The sequence below is a fragment of the Bicyclus anynana genome, chromosome 10, assembly GCF_947172395.1.
Source record: "Bicyclus anynana chromosome 10, ilBicAnyn1.1, whole genome shotgun sequence".
Classification (NCBI taxonomy): Eukaryota; Metazoa; Arthropoda; class Insecta; order Lepidoptera; family Nymphalidae; genus Bicyclus; species Bicyclus anynana.
In genome coordinates, this window is record NC_069092.1 from 1,209,810 (window position 1) to 1,228,076 (window position 18,267).

The window sequence follows — 18,267 nt, forward strand, 5'->3', positions numbered from 1 at the left end:
TAGAAATTAATTATAATTATACTAATTAATATAATAATTATTTTATAGATTATTATTATAGGGAAAGTTAGACTTTATTGTGCCTTAAGTATTAAAGATCTCTTAATGTATTTACATGTTTATAGGAATGGAAATATCTGGTAGACAAGTAGGTATACCTACTGTAGAAACAGTAGTTTTTATTTTTGAACTTTTAATGTATTGTATTTTACTATTAACAGTATTTAATGTATTGTGTACTTATGTGAAGGAATTAAAATAAAATTTCTGTATTATATGCTTTTTATTCATTGACTCAATAGAAATTGTCGTATATTTTGACGGCCTCCGTGGCGCAGTGGTATGTAGATTTACAAAACGGAGGTCCTGGGTTCGATCCCCGGCTGGGCAGATTGAGATTTTCTTAATTTGTCCAGGTCTGGCTGGTGGGAGGCTTCGGCCGTGGCTAGTTACCACCCTACCGGCAAAGACGTACCGCCAAGCGATTTAGCGTTTCGGTACGATGCCGTGTAGAAGCCGAAAGGGGTGTGTATTTTCGTCCTCGTCCTAACAAGTTAGCCCGCTTCCATCTTAGACTGCATCACCACTTACCATCATTTGTAGTCAAGGGCTTACTTGTAAAGAACAAAAAAAAGTATTCAAATCGGTTCATATATATATTTATATATATTACTAACCGGACCGGATGATAACTGACTCACGTACTATATTCACTGAGTCAGTACTTAACTTCTACATCTCTATCACTATTTCACTATGCTTAACAAATAGAAGAAGACTATCCATTTCAAAGACGAGATTACAACTCAACTGCTCACTTAGCAGACTACAGTGGGGGCAGGGTACCCTTGTAGATGTCAAACGTACCGGCTACGCGCCATTTTGGACGCGAGTCACGTTATCAACCTTTTTAACCGACTTCAAAAAAAGGAGGAGGTTCTCAATTCGTCTGTATGTTTTTTTTTTTGTATGTATGTTACCTGGACCGATTTGAATATTTTTTTTTTGTTTGAAAGGGTGCTAAACTGGTGTTGTGTTAATATAAGCCGTTTCTGATAGAATTACATGAAAGAACATTGTCTGAAAAACCTAAATCTTTATGATATTTTTACATAGCACGAATTAATACATCATTGGACTAGCACCGCCTTCAAACTGATCATCAGTTAGAATATAATATGATAGATAGAACTTTGTATGATGTTATTTTTCGCTTTTTAGTTTAGTCAGTATGTTTTATGTTTTTGAAGTCGGTTCAATTTTTTTTATTCTAATTTATTTAAACAGTAAATAATTAAATCCCAATTACATGAAAACCTGATTCTAATATTATCGCAATAATTAACGTAGATTTTGCTAACCGATCTAATAACTCACTCGCCGACATGTATTTCAAATTTCAACTGACTTCAAAAAAAGAAGAAGGTTCTCAATTAGACGCGTATGTTATTTTTTTAATGTTTGTTACTTCATAACTTCGTCATTAATTAACCAATGCTGAAAATTCTTTTTTGTTTGAAAAAGTATATACATGCAGATTGGTCCCATTTCATTTTCATGAAATCGGTTTCGTAATTATGTATTAAAATCAAAATAACTGGAATAAGTTTTTGAAGTCGGCTTAATTTTTTGTTAAAAAGATTATAGGTACTACTCGTATAGTATTTTTATTAGTTTAATCGTGGAAAGGTCAATCAAGAAACATACAGTCTTTTTTGCATTTGTACATGTAGTCAAACTTATACCCGTTTTCTGGGTTAGAAGGTTGAAAGTAAACTGCAAATTATTTAAATATTTATTGTCTTACACATCTCTAATTAATAGTAATAATTCCATGGACATAAATTCACTGGTTTACAAATTAAACATAAGGTAATTAATACGAATAAAATCTTATTAATACTAAAATCACAGATTATTATTAATAATAACATAAGTACTTTAACTATATTACCTTTATTATATTTAACGCTGCACTGGCTTGTCCGGTGGAAGGAACCATGCCACGACGACGCTACCTAAAACATTTTAAAATTAAATTACATTATGTCGTCGTCATCAACCCATATTCGGCTCGCTGCTGAGCTCGAGTCTCCTCTCAGAATGAGAGGGGTAAGGGCAATAGTCCACCTCCCTGGCCCAATGCGGATTGGCACTTCACACACGCAGAGAATTAAGATATGCAGGTTTCCTCACGATGTTTTCCTTCACCGTTTGAGACACGTGATATTTAATTTCTTAAAATGCACACAACTGAAAAGTTGGAGCTGCATGCTCCGTACCGGATTCGAATCCACACCCTCCGGAATCGCAGGCGGAGGTCATCTCCACTGGGCTATCACGGCAATAATTATAATTTCATTTACAATTAAAAGATGAAAAAAGAACATAACGAAAAGACACTTTGAATAATAGAATCGAAAAAAAACACATTTATTAGATCGAAAATCGAAAAAAAAACATATTTAGTATTTAGGGCGACCAATGAATCCACGTGGCAACCATTACCCAGACCCCGCAATATTCATTACCTAGTTAGACACTTAGATTTTAACTAACAAGAGTTATGTAGACCGAAAAACCGTGTCATCTTAATAATTTAAAAAATAAGACCAGCTTATGCCGCAACTCCAGAACCAGTTTCGTTATGGGTTAAAATTTAACAATTTTAACTTAATTTAACTTTTTATCCCAAAAAATCAAAGTCCGCTAGTCAATAGTCAATTTCATTTCAATTAGGCTTAGTTTCCAAGCACTTTCGAAATGTCAGGTATTTATATTATAAAATAATGGTGATAATAATTAGTCGAAAACATAAAATTTTTACGAAAGTTAAAAAACGCCTTGGTCAGAGAGCCCACAACAAACTCAGCCAGGTTTTTTTGTTTTGTAGTATATCACCATTTAACAATAGATATCTAAGTAGCCAGTCAATGTAATACATTTCATTTCCAATAATAAGAGGAATTCCTACAGTGTCTACTTAACGTAGAATTAAATGATGTAAACATCCAACTTACTGAAAACTACGATTGACCACACATAGAAGGTGGTATGGCAGTGGTAGAAGATGAGGTTCCCAACTACGTTGATGCCGATGAAGGTGCTTGTTCGGGCCACCATTATGCTGAGGCAAGCAACCATGCCCCTGTAAAAAATATTTTTTACAATTACTTATTGCTCAATTTTATGTTTTAGTATTTACTTTGTTTTGTGCTCAATTTTTGGAAAAGATTTGTCAACCTCAATTAAAAAAAGTTTAGTCGGTATGTAACATAACGGTTGTAAGACCTGTCGTGCTGTATGGATCAGAATGTTGGGAGGCGAAAGGGACGGATAGTAAACGAATGCATGTGAACGAAATGCGTATGTTGTGATGGATGTGTGGTGTGACAAGAATAGATAAAATAAGGAATGAGTATATAAGAGGAAGTCTGAAGGTGGCGCCAGTGACAGAAAAATTGAGGAGTAGAAGGTTAGCTTGGTATGGACATGTAATGCGTAAGGAGGAAAGTCATATTACTAGAAAAATGTTGAATGTGCAAGTGGAAGGATATAAGAGGAGAGGAAGGCCAAAGAAGAGATGGTTGGATTGTGTGAAAGAGAATATGTGTGTAAAAGGAGTGGATGATGAGTTGACGCGTAATAGAGACGAATGGAAAAGATTGACATATTTTTCCGACCTCACTTAAGTAGGATAAGGGTAAAGAGGAAGCCATTTATTGAGGAAGGCTATAGGCTATATATTATCCCCGTTTCCCAACAGAAACGGGAACCACGCGGGTGAAACTAGTAACGGCGTCAGCTAGTAATTACAGATAAACAAATCGTCAACACTTACCTGCAAGAAGTAGGATATAAGTCCACAAAATACGAAGCAAGTATTCCCATGCCCAGATTCGTGCAGGTAAATGCCATTAATAGGAACACACTTGAAATTGGCTCCGGCATCAACCCCAGTAAAGCACCACTTATTGTAGACATCAACAGAATGGACAGCAAGACAGTTCGTCTCCATCTCATGAGGTAGGAGATGACAAAGTTCAGGAAGGAGTAAATGCATTGAGCGGCCGCAAGAGTGATGATGACGTTGTTTTCGATGTATCCGAGGCAGATTTCTGGTGTCTGGAATACAAATGAAATCATTTATAACGTTTTAACTATGGGATGCGTCGCTTTGAGATATGGGCCGCATAAAAGGCTCGGAGTCACTCAGCTGACGGTGAAGCAAGTATTAGTAGTTATGCTCAGAGTATATCTGCGAGATTAAATGAGGATATCCCCAAAAAAATCACGTGTGTTTAGACATTTTTTTATTTCAATATTATGGTAAACACCAACGACATTCAAATGTGTTTTTGAAAGTTTTTGTTGAGTTTACCCACTCAGACGTCGTTTGGATAGTTTTTATCCGTTTCAATATTATCGGCATAGCGGACGCCCGCGACTTTGACCACCCTAAGACTCTTTAATCCCTTACAGTGGTATCGCTGTAAAAATGGAGTAACTTCTCCAGTTTTCCCAACATTTCCCTTCACTGCTCTGACCCTATTGATTGTAGCGTGATGAAAAGTATACTATAACCTGCCCAGGAGTATGAAGAATAATTGTACCAAATTTTGTTAAAATCCGTCGAGTAGTTTTTGTTTTTATAACAAACATACAGACAGACAGACAAAAATTTTACCGATTGCATTTTTGGCATCAGTATCGATCACTAATCACCCCCTGGTAATTATTTTAGAAATATATTTCATGTATAAAATTGACCTCTCTACAGATTTATTATAAGTTTATATGTTATCAATTTCCATTTTGTTATGCGTTCTATAAAACAGAACAGATAAAATCATGTATATCGCCAAATTTCCAATACTGGTTTTGCTATTATAATGCTTTCCAATTACTTTCGCAAAATTTGTATCTAAATAGTTTCAGTAAGCTGAACAATTCCGTCGTTAAGCTTATTGTAAGAACTTACTATAACAGTAGTATTGGAAGAAGATAAAGTTGCGTTTAGCGAAATGGATTCTTCCTTCGTAGTGATCAAGGAACAAATATCACCGCCAGTAGTAGTGTTCTGACTCAAGGCCACTCGGACCAAGTTCATGATGTACGGCAGCCAAACTAGGAGACTGTTATTACTGAAACAACGGAAGATAACTATATAAATCTAAATAAAGAAATCGGTCAAAAATTACGTAAACAAAATAATATTTTTATAACTTGCTTAGAGATCTTGGCCTCTCTAGAAGAGCAGTTAGTTCTATATTAGAACGAGTATCCAAAGCTGCTCTAATAGGATCTTATCAAATTTGGCTAGGCAGGGAGAACAACACGAGCAGAGAACGGGGAGCGTTGATCGATCGTCAAGGAATTCCTTAACCCTACATCCTGTAGTCACAAGTTCAGGACTCTGCTCACATCATCAAGCAGTGGACATCCTTGTTAACGACGATGATTTGCATAAAGCTAAAAATACTCCACAGTTATTTGACAATTTTCAAAATCATTTCTGGTTTGAATAAAATAAAATTTCATAAAATATTAACCGCTAAATTGATTTTTACTTATAATCATGTATTTTATTCAACAAGTTATCCCTTGACTGCAAATTCATCGTGACATGCAAGTATTACTTGGGTACACATTTATTCTAGAGAATTAACTTAATGTTAACTAGTTTTAATTCTAACAGTAACAGTTGCCTGTTAACAACCACGGTTAAGTCCTACCACTAGACCAGCAATTCATTAACTTTGACGCATGTTAGTTGACACATACCGACTAGTTATTGTTAATAATTTTTAAATCACGTGGTTTTGTATTCATTATTTATTTTATGCTAACTGATAAAAATTGAGATTATAGGTTAAAAAAGGCCAACCAGCCTCTACTGACAACCCTTCAGGGATATCAGATTAAGTAGATACCTACTCTGATATACATGACTTTGCCCAGTTGATATTGTTTTTGTTAACAACGGACCTTACGCAATACGAAAAATGTGATTGTTATTGATTTGATGATTAAATATATCAGATAGCTAACGTACGTGAAAGTTATTTAGTGAAATTGATCCACACACGACGATAATAAAGTTAAAAGTGAGTTAACAAAAACCTGTCTCACGTGAAATAGACGATGGATATGATGAAGTAAAGCTGCAGAGTCCTCCACAGCATGGGCGGGCGGAACAGCGGCGCGCCCTGCTCGTACAGCGCGCGGGTGAGGGACGTCGGCTTCTTCGCTACTGCATCCTCCAGGTATATTGAGGTTATCTGGAATATAGTCTTTTTATTTCTCTTGCTCAAAAAATGCATTTGGCGAGGTTAAATCAGTGTACCTATTTAGGTCTAGGGGAATAGTATTTTTTTTAATGGCAGATAATTGTAAAAATGTTAATTTTAAAAATAATGATATTTGTATATTGTATTGCAATTGTAACTTTATTTTATTTTTATTTTTAATTTAATTTGGTAATTATGACTATTGGTGTTATTTTTTCTTTTTTGTTTGTAATTTCATTTAATTTAATTTAGTAATTGTGACTGTATTTATCATTTTCTTAATCTCATTTCATTAATTTTGGTAATTGTGACTGTTTGTATTTTTTATTTTTATATTTGCACACTATTAATTTAGTTGAATGTTGTAAAAAACAATAATTCTTGCAAATTAACAATTATTATTATTATTCTTATTATCATCGACGAGCCCACCCTACACAAAAAGTATCATGAATATCGCCGAAAGACTATTTTGAATACATTCTGAGATCTGTCACCTATTCATGATATATTTTTGGTAATCAAGATATTACATACAATTAGTATAAAAAATAGGAATGTCCTAAGTGTCGACCTTCAAAATAAGTACATATAAACAAACTAGCCGTTGCCTCGCGTTTTCATCCGCGTAGTTCCTGTTCTCGTGGGAATATGAGAATTAAATATATACTATGACATTCACAATTAACGCGGCTTTCTAGTGGTAAAAGAATTTTCAAAATTGGTTTAGTACATCAAGAGATTACCTCCTACAACAAACTTTACCTCTTTGTAATATTACTATATGAGTACATAAATTCATACTGATCAAGATCATCCATACATTTTAAACAAATAAAAAAATTACCCCAAATTCCTCTTTAGCTCCAGGGTTATTGATCGCGTGAATAGACTTCAGCACCTCCAAAGCCTCCTTATTCTTGCCGCAATTCGCCAGGAATTTAGGAGACTCGTGGAAAAAGTGGATGGCAAGGCCTCCGATACCCGAGGGTATTGCCAGCACCACGATGAGCAGCCGCCAGGGTGTGAAGTTTATTCCGAGGAGAGGTATTTCCGTCTTGAAATGCAGTAGGAGAGTTGGATATGTGACAACTGGAAATGAAATAAAAAATATTCGTATCGGGCCAGTAGTTTTTGAGTAATCGAGTAACATACATACAAAAAAAAACAATATCACGAATTGAGAACCTCCTCCCTTTTTTGAAGTCAGTTAAAAACATACTACTATTATCATATATTTTCTATTCAGTATGTAGGAGTTAATAATATAAATGAGATGGGAGTACCAATCCAATTAAATACTGGTCTGATGATTTTATATTCAATTTTTTTTTTGGTATTTTAGTAAATAGTTGGATTGGTTGTTGTGTGTTGAATAATTTTATCATAAATATTTTTTCATTTCATTTGGAAATAAATAGAGATGAAGGTAGATCTTAAACCATTAGTTCACAGAAGTTCCAGTTAGGTATATCAAAATTTAGCAACCAATACATTTTATAGGAGTCTTAAATCATGAGTCAAATGATTTATTTAAAAGTTATGCATCGATGTATTAAACGTATCACGTAATGGTAGAGAAACTAAACTAAAGTTACTGATACACTCGTATCTCAACGAGCCACTAAGTTAAAGTGACAATAGGTATAAGTAGTTCAAAGAATCAGCTTATAGATGGAGCCCTATTATCCACTTGTGTGCCAGCTATAAGCCATGCAGGATTGTTGTTTATTCTACTAAAGGCTTACTCACGAGCAGCTATGCCCGGTGACAGTATGAGTAGGCAAGTGATCAGCAGCATGTACTTGCTCCTCACTCGCTGGATGCACGACTCGCCCAGCAGCGTGTAAGTCACGATGTGATGATGATGATATATCGTAGGCTTACTCACGAGCAGCTATGCCCGGCGACAGTATGAGTAGGCAAGTGATCAGCAGCATGTACTTGCTCCTCACTCGCTGGATGCACGACTCGCCCAGCAGCGTGTAAGTCACGATGTGATGATGATGATATATCGTAGGCTTACTCACGAGCAGCTATGCCCGGCGACAGTATGAGTAGGCAAGTGATCAGCAGCATGTACTTGCTCCTCACTCGCTGGATGCACGACTCGCCCAGCAGCGTGTAAGTCACGATGTGATGATGATGATATATCGTAGGCTTACTCACGAGCAGCTATGCCCGGCGACAGTATGAGTAGGCAAGTGATCAGCGGCATGTACTTGCTCCTCACTCGCTGGATGCACGACTCGCCCAGCAGCGTGTAAGTCACGATGTGATGATGATGATATATCGTAGGCTTACTCACGAGCAGCTATGCCCGGCGACAGTATGAGTAGGCAAGTGATCAGCAGCATGTACTTGCTCCTCACTCGCTGGATGCACGACTCGCCCAGCAGCGTGTAAGTCACGATGTGATGATGATGATATATCGTAGGCTTACTCACGAGCAGCTATGCCCGGCGACAGTATGAGTAGGCAAGTGATCAGCAGCATGTACTTGCTCCTCACTCGCTGGATGCACGACTCGCCCAGCAGCGTGTAAGTCACGATGTGATGATGATGATATATCGTAGGCTTACTCACGAGCAGCTATGCCCGGCGACAGTATGAGTAGGCAAGTGATCAGCAGCATGTACTTGCTCCTCACTCGCTGGATGCACGACTCGCCCAGCAGCGTGTAAGTCACGATGTGATGATGATGATATATCGTAGGCTTACTCACGAGCAGCTATGCCCGGCGACAGTATGAGTAGGCAAGTGATCAGCAGCATGTACTTGCTCCTCACTCGCTGGATGCACGACTCGCCCAGCAGCGTGTAAGTCACGATGTGATGATGATGATATATCGTAGGCTTACTCACGAGCAGCTATGCCCGGCGACAGTATGAGTAGGCAAGTGTTCAGCAGCATGTACTTGCTCCTCACTCGCTGGATGCACGACTCGCCCAGCAGCGTGTAAGTCACGATGTGATGATGATGATATATCGTAGGCTTACTCACGAGCAGCTATGCCCGGCGACAGTATGAGTAGGCAAGTGATCAGCAGCATGTACTTGCTCCTCACTCGCTGGATGCACGACTCGCCCAGCAGCGTGTAAGTCACGATGTGATGATGATGATATATCGTAGGCTTACTCACGAGCAGCTATGCCCGGCGACAGTATGAGTAGGCAAGTGATCAGCAGCATGTACTTGCTCCTCACTCGCTGGATGCACGACTCGCCCAGCAGCGTGTAAGTCACGATGTGATGATGATGATATATCGTAGGCTTACTCACGAGCAGCTATGCCCGGCGACAGTATGAGTAGGCAAGTGATCAGCAGCATGTACTTGCTCCTCACTCGCTGGATGCACGACTCGCCCAGCAGCGTGTAAGTCACGATGTGATGATGATGATATATCGTAGGCTTACTCACGAGCAGCTATGCCCGGCGACAGTTGAGTAGGCAAGTGATCAGCAGCATGTACTTGCTCCTCACTCGCTGGATGCACGACTCGCCCAGCAGCGTGTAGGTCACGATGTGATGATGATGATATATCGTAGGCTTACTCACGAGCAGCTATGCCCGGCGACAGTATGAGTAGGCAAGTGATCAGCAGCATGTACTTGCTCCTCACTCGCTGGATGCACGACTCGCCCAGCAGGGTGTAAGTCACGGAATTAGCTGCACAAGAACTGAAAGAATAATCATCATTTCATGAGGACTTCCATAGATACGTTTTTATCACTGTCGGACAGTCGTGACATCCTGGGAATTTAAAGAATCTAGCAGTATCCACTTGCTTGACTTATGTTGTTCTATTGTTTGTGGGGCACTACCCTATCTTACTACTCTACCCTACACTACACCTTTTCAGGCACATTATAGATTTCCTATAAACTTTCGATTAAAAACAAAGAATATAGTTAAATACTTTACTTTATTTTTAACTATACTATACGTTAATATAGTTAAAAATAAAATATAGTTTTTGCATTTCGAAAACAGTAATAGAACTCTTCGTGACAGTGTCAGTCTATAAACAGCTTAAGCATCATTTTATGTTCTTGTATGGACTTGTACATGTGTATTCTGTGATGGAGCGTAAGATAGCTGGTCAGACTACCTGGTTAACCAATGCATTGTAAAACATAGGTAGCTTTCCTAAACATTAGGCTTTTACTGACTATGGTTACCACATAACATTAGACGGGACATCTGCTAGAAAAAAATAAACATAGTATTTAAGGAAGCCCTGAGTTCTTGATACAATCTTGAATGAACCCATTAATTGATGCGTATCATTACACTTTGCTCAAATTAATTATTTTGTTGTGGTTCAACACATGTGGGTCAAATTAATAAATTCCCGCATTAATTGTTCCGTATTTTTCCATTGTTGTAATGCCCCATGATCATAATTTTGATTATATTAGCTGCAGACGACACTTGTGTAAGAATAGTCGTGAATATCTTATTATAGATCGAAATAAATAAAAAGAAATAGTTGTGAATATAATCTATTTCCCTAAAAATTAATATCTCTGTCTGTTCCATCTCCAGCTTCAGTGGTGTCTTGGTATTCTGTGGTCTGTATTTTGACTAAATTTATTAAAAGCTAAAGATTTTCAAAGGGTTGCCACTAGCTTCTGATGAGGGCATAATTTTTTATATTACTTACTTCCGAAGTTGTTACCTGCTATCTCCCCAAGTCACCATAGTCCAAACTCCATAACTTCCCACCGTAATTATATCTATGATAGAAGGATGGAATGGGCTTCAGCTTTTATACAATAAAGAAGGTATTCCATATTATCATGTTATGGTCTAAGTCTGTCATCTTCCATTTACCTCTACCATAAGTCAACTCTTAGACACATAATTAACCTGCTTCACACCTTCCAACTACATCTTCTTTGGGTTTCCTCTGCTTATATCTACTATGGTCAAGATTTGACATAAAAATGTAAAACAAAAAAACTTACAAACAAACAGAGAAGAACTTGATGAGGCCCAAAAGAAGCCAATTAGTGGAAATGCTGGAGAGACATGAGAGAATGAATGCGCCTTGCATGGACACAAGGAGAGAGAACCGGCGCCCTCGAGTGTCAGAGATGTAACCCCAGATGTAGGAGACTAGCAGGATTCCTGGAAACAAGCAAAGAGTAGTATTAAAGAACGAGTATATGTCGCGACATTAGGTGGCCGATACCATCAAATAGGTTACGGGGATGCTTAGGAAATCATCTCAAAAGGCCATGAACTCAATCGGCTGTTGATTGATGATGATGATTAAAAAGATAACTGCCTAGAGAAGTGGTAAGTGTGTCCAATTATACAAGGTCTTAGAAAAGTCCTGGTTATTGTTTTGAATTATTGGGATTTGTTTTCTTTCAAGAGACTCTCAGTGAATTACCTTAATTTATCCCGTAAGAACTTTTTGCTTTTGGAGGATGCTTGAGTCTCTTACTATAACATCAGCTTGTATTTGGAATTTATAGGAAAGAGAAGATCTGATGAACAAGCAGCAAGGCTAAGGTCAACTTCCAAACTCTTAGATATAGTTGAAAATTTCTTGGAAGTAAGAAAAAGTTCCTAACTTTTCATAGCTCGGCCTAGGATTTAAATCCAGAAACTCATGATCATTATATCCGAATAGACTAATCACTAGACCGACGAGGTAGTTAACACGTGTGGTGTAGGCACAGGTGAATGTACAGATGTTACATTGAGATAAGTGGTACAAAATTCATTAATGAACTTATGAGTAAACTAAGAGTTTTTCCGACAAGATCAGATAAATCTGAGTGGCACGTGTACATAATGAACATGTTCACTTGAGTGCACCTTTTTTATTTATAAAAATATAAAAACAATATATAGGCACACGCGCTGTACAGACCCAAATCAAGCGACAGTTGATGAATATCCATATAATATTTTTTTTTTTTCGTGTTGAGTAAGTGCTCTATGTGGGACTACTACGGTGACACCGGGGAATTTGGGCGAGCGCAGAAGCATCGCCTGATAAGACCCGAAGGCTGAAATAAATAACGACTCTCTAAGGGCGTCTCCTATGATACTCGGATCTCGGCTTAGATGGCCATTCGGGAGGGGGTAACCGTGACCTGAGTGAATCAGTCCGGATACCCCCAAGCTCGTGTTCGCCGACGAAGACGCTGTGTAGCTTGTGATTGTGTTGCCCGGGAAGCAATCCCGGTCGTCATGTCATCGTCTGGATCGTAAAGGATCGTATTATAAACGCAAAAGTTAGTATTTAGTTTAGTTAGTCTTTATTAATCCTTTTTCTGGATTAGGCTGTCGCTTGAAATGTATGTGTATGGGCTTATGGAGACAAAATGAAGATAGATTAATATATCCACAGCTCCCACAGGTTTTGGCAAATACAACCCCTAATCGGCCTCAATATTCCTGTCCCTAGCAGCGGTTACGGTAAAGGCGTTAAAAGGGTAAGGGGTGTTAAGATAGGCGCTTTCGGCGGCTCAGGGTCGTGGTGTTTGGGTACCCTACAACGGGTCTACCTCCTGCAGCGGACGTCCATCGGCTAATATGATGATGATGGGTAATGGATGATAGGTTACAGATGATGGGATATGGGTTACGTGTTTGGCAGCATATCGTACCTATGTAAGGCAGTGAGGTGAGTATCCCCTTCTGGGACACGGTGATGTTGAGGTCGCAGGCGGCCGCCACCACCAGGCCGAAACCGAACAGGTCCACGCCGATCGCCAGCAGGATGAGCCCGCAGGTGAGGAGTAGCAGCACATTGTATACACCGTTGCCTGGAACCAACCATTGAGTATTTGACTACCAAAGATCAAATCTATGATCAAAGTTTCAAAGTCCCGTGCTGAATGAAATAGCTTCATTCGCTTATGCACGTTGTGTTCTGAAACTATAAGACATCATCATTTAACAACCCATATTCGGCTCACTGTTAAACACAAGTCTCCTGTAAAATTGCGAGGGGTTAGGCTAACCACCACGCTGGCCCAATGCAGATTGGCATTCTTCACACATTTAATAAAAGAATTATGGAAGATCTGAGGTATGCAGGTTTCCTCACGATGTTATTTCTTCACCATATCAAAACACGTGATATTAATTTCTTAAAATGCCACCCACACTAACCAATTTGTGATCAACATTACAACACATTATTACACGACACGCCGCGACACACGTGACAAAACAACGTAACAATAAGAACATTGCTCTACAATGAACCGAAGTCACCAATCACCATCTTCATACCATCACTGTCATAACAACTTTAAACAAATAACTCCATTTATAATAATAAAATTATGAACGTTAATACTCTTAACAAGGAGACTAACTTAACGGACCAACTTAGGAAAACCAAGACGAACGTTCCTTGACCAAATCCAGGATATTCTCACTAAACAAAGTCAAAAGTACCCTAAACTGACGAACCTACATTGGTGTAGTGTACATTACATCCAAGCTTCATATCTCCTCTCATAAGAGAGGCCTGACTCTATAATGGGACGTTCACATAGGCTCATAATGATGATAATGATCTCTGCGTGATCAAATCAGAAATGAGGAGATCCGCCGAAGAACCAAAGTTACCGACATAGCTCAACGAGTCGCGAAGCTGAAGAGGCAATGGGCGGGGCACATAGTTCGAAGAGACAATGGACGTTGTGGTCCCAAGGTACTGGAATGACAACCTCGCACTAGAAAGCGCAGTTTTGATCATCCAAATGGACTGACGACATCAATAGAGTCGTTGGGATTCGCTGGATGCAGGCGGTTCAGGATCGTGATGTTTAGAAGTCCCTACAAAAGGTCTATGTCCTGCAGTGGACGTCTATCGGCTGTGACGATTAGAGAACAGAACTTTTCCACTTCATTTAATAGTTCCTGACATCGCTTCGGATTACGAATATCATCATCTTCATCATTATCACTCGATAAACGCCCACTGCTAAACATGGGCCTCGTGTTGACTTCCACGGTCTCGAGCCGCCAGCATCCAGCGGCTCCCTGCAACCCGCTTGATATTTATTTATTTAATAATCAAGCAATACATTACATTATACAACATAATAATAATTATACAAGTTACATTTTGTTACATAATGCAAGTTATGGATACCCAGTTTGGGCGTAGCCTTTTGTCGAGTGAGTGATAGGGAGACCGGTTTTATTTTTTGTTTTATTTATCATTCATGTAGTCATTTACCGTGTAATAGCACTTTTCGACTAGAAAGTCCCTTAATTTCTTTTTGAAAGCAATATCTTTCTCCTTATTACGTATACGGTCTGGAAGGTTATTGTAAATTTTTATTGACATTGCGTATGGGCCGGAGCTGTGGAGTATTAATTTTGAAGAAGGGTAAATGAGTTTATTTTCGTTTTTTTCGCGGTAACGCCGTGTTTTATAAGAGTTTTCGACTTTTTTGTAAAAATGAAAATTTTTTCTTACAAATTTACATATTTCAAAAATTTATATGCAGGGCAGGGTCAATATTTTTAGTTGTTTGAAATACGGTTGGCAAGATTCAGTCTTACTTATATGTATCTACGAGGATGCGTATACACTTTTTTTGAAGTATAAACAAATCTTGCGCGTTTGTGCTATTTCCCTAAAGGATTACCCCATACCTTAACCACGCGTACCCATAGGCATAAAATGCAGCTAATGCAGTTTTCATGTCAGTGGTCCTTTTTAATTCTTTAAGTCCGTATATAAATTTGGATAATTTATTTTATGATATCCTAGGTCCTCCAAAGACTCACCATTCCAGTACCTTGGGACCCAAAAATGTCAACTTTGTCGGAATTTGATAATACCAATTCCACCTATTATTTAAAATTCTCAATATTCAATACTTTAAATTCTCGTGTAATTTTACGTAATAAGTAATTTGAGTATTGTAATTCATTGTGCACGTAAAAGTTAATTATCAAAAGCTTTTAGTAGCAGGCAGATTTAACTGTTTTACATTAACGACTGTTGTTTTAAAATCATAATTAAATAAGTTTAAATAATCGATTTTGAACCTTATCAGCACATCTTGATGAAACATCTCAAGATGCACAAAGAATAACAACATTGTTGATTTATTGGTTAAACTATTCGGCTTTGAGGTTCTTTGTCATGAAATATTGAGGTTATATAAATAGCAGCTTAGAATTAATTTAAAACTCAATAGGTTAATGGTAATTAATGGTAAAGGTACTCATCACCGAGACGTCGCGGTTCGAACCCAGCCCGCTGGACTATTGTACCGTACCCACTTCTATAGCTTGGCAACATCGTTCGAAACACTCCCGATGGTCCGCGCGGGCCGCCCCACGAATGATGCACCTAACTTTTCCGCACGCACGATTTTACACCCGCGCAGTCTTTCACCCCGTCGCCAGCATATCATGGGAGTGTCATCAACGAACATTTGTCATATTTAAAAGATACGGCAAAGGGCAAAATAACCTTTAAAAAAAATTATATACATCAAGTACCTAAACATTTTTAAAAATTCAAATCTGTGAGTAATTAGTGACTCTATTACCGGTTTCTGTGATTCGATGCAATTAAAGCAAATTCTGCTGAGAAGAGACAACAAGGAACAGCATTTTGTTTACAGGTTTACAGCGACACGGATTTATCTGAACTTTCAGTTGAAGCAATCGTTTGCTCACGAAGGTTATGTAGGTACGGGATAAAAGCGACCCGCAAAATTTAATTTAATTTTAATCTATATTATTTTTCGTACGCGTTACTATGTTATAGTGATCCCGGTAGATGGAATTTACAGTTTATATCATGTTGCTAAACGACAATTTCGAATAAAACTAAAGAAATCTTAATGCGAAAGGTCATCACAAGATCTCAAAAAACGCTTGACATACAAAGAACAAATTTGGCAGGGAGGTTGTTTATAGATAGTAGAAGTCCGCTAAGAACGGATTTTGCGAGAGGGCCGGATCACGGAGGTCTAAGGGCGGACAAAGTCGCGGTCGTCTGCTAGTACAATATCCTTAGGTGGAATTTCATAAATTAATTTTAGGTATGTAAATTATTCATCGAAAAGCAAACACAATTAAACTGGCTTTGTATTTTCACAATGAATAATAAAATAAAAACATGAATAAATTAAACAATAATACACAAATTAACGATATGTTTGTTTGATCTAAATTTGGCATCTGGCAAAAATGTCGTCACTAAATAAATAATGAATACATCACCTCATAGGTCATCATTATCAACCCATATTCGGCTCAATGTCTCCTCTCAGAATGAGAGGGGTTAGGCCAATAGTCCACCACGCTGGCCCAATTCGGATTGGCAGGCTTCACACACCTAGAGAATTAAGAAAATTCTCAGGTATCCTCACGATGTCTTCCTTCACCAATTGCACGTGATATTTTAATTTCTTAAAATGCACATTCAAAAGTTGGAAGTGCATGCCCCGGACTGGATTCGAACCTACGCTTTCCAAATCGAAGGCAGAGGTTCTATCCACTGGTCTATGACGGCTCTACCTCCTCATAATAGGTAGCCTCAATATATCTTAGCTTAACTTTACCCAAGAGCGATAAGTCATGGTTCAATTCCTGCGCGTTGGACTGTTGTATTAAAATTATACATGGTGTCCCGTAATTAATGGATATAATGTCAGCCACTGACGATCAAGTAATGTCACATGCCTGCAGCGCTAACGGCTTGACGTCCCATAAAACTGATTGTATCAGTTGTGATGTCATGCACATCGCGACTAACACACGATCAGTTTTATCGGCTGTCACGCCGTTAGCGCTGAAGGCATGTGAGATTACTTGATCATCAGTGGCTGACATAACGCAAACGGTAGATACACCATATAATTATAGAATAGAATAGAATAGAAATGGAATTATCTAAAACAAACATGACTGGTTTTGAAAAAATCCCTAGGGTGACCATGACATGATGAGTTATATATTTTTTCGGATTTTTAAAATTCCATCTTGAATCAGTTCTTTGAATGCTCTAATTTCTATAATTAAGATTTTAAATGTCTAATTTTCGTTAAACATTACGGATTTAATTACCAAACTACATTAAGATACTATTTTTAAAAATAATGTTTTATTTGTTTTGTACAGTTTGAGTGCAACTATATTTATTTTCATTATGATGACCCCATTTAAAAAAAATGTCCAATAAAAAATTCATGTAACTGAAGTACGATCTCCCACACAACACACATGGTTTTTTTCGTTTGTGTGTTTTATTTTGATTACAGCAACAGGTAGGCGCTTGAAATATTCACAGAATATTAAGTAAAATCATTCACTTGAAAAATTAAATTAATATTTAAGGGGGGGGAATATTATATAAATCATTAAAACTGAATTTGTATGGTAGATCACTCATTTTTAAATTAAAAATATTCAGAAACAATCATCTACTTTGTTTACTTTGGCAACGATTTGTAATGAAGAAGTTTCATGGTGATTTGTTACACACAATAATGATTTGATAAATAAACGCTATTCTGAATATTTGGGCTACTTATGAGCTAAAGTAAAAAAAAACATTGGTATGATTCAGGACTCAAACCCTGGACTCTTTTAACGAGCTACTTTACAAATCACAGATATGTATAGATGAAACAAAGCAACCACTAAAAACCACAACACTACCACGAAACAAAACAAAAATCGGGAAATCTTAAGACAATAGCAAATAACGTTCCTTTGTCAACATCGGTTCTATATACGACTTACCACATAGCCAGCTTATGTTATATTATCACTATTATTTTTATTCACCGAATGATATAATATATATATTATTGCACACTGTACCTGTTTTTTCCAGTGCCTCCTCGAATGGTGTAGATTCAACTTTTTCAGGCATGACGGTGCACGGCTGTTGCGACGACAAGTGTGCGGCGACTGAATGAAAGCTGGTGAAGCGTTTTCAAAGTCACGGCAACCGTGACGTACACTG

The 18,267-nt window shown here is 37.9% G+C and overlaps 1 protein-coding gene across 1 annotated transcript; it reads right to left on the minus strand.

Annotated features, from left to right (window-relative positions):
• Positions 1-1,781: 1,781 nt before the first annotated feature.
• Positions 1,782-18,236, minus strand: LOC112047905 (synaptic vesicle glycoprotein 2A-like). The gene is made up of 10 exons (XM_052883826.1): positions 18,123-18,236; positions 12,920-13,078; positions 11,261-11,423; positions 9,852-9,970; positions 7,138-7,412; positions 6,133-6,281; positions 4,982-5,144; positions 3,842-4,125; positions 3,021-3,148; positions 1,782-2,018 (listed from the first exon to the last, which is right to left on the minus strand). Exons 1-10 carry the CDS (start codon positions 18,172-18,174, stop codon positions 1,966-1,968), a joined length of 1,545 nt encoding a protein of 514 aa, XP_052739786.1. The 5' UTR covers positions 18,175-18,236; the 3' UTR covers positions 1,782-1,965.
• Positions 18,237-18,267: the final 31 nt, after the last annotated feature.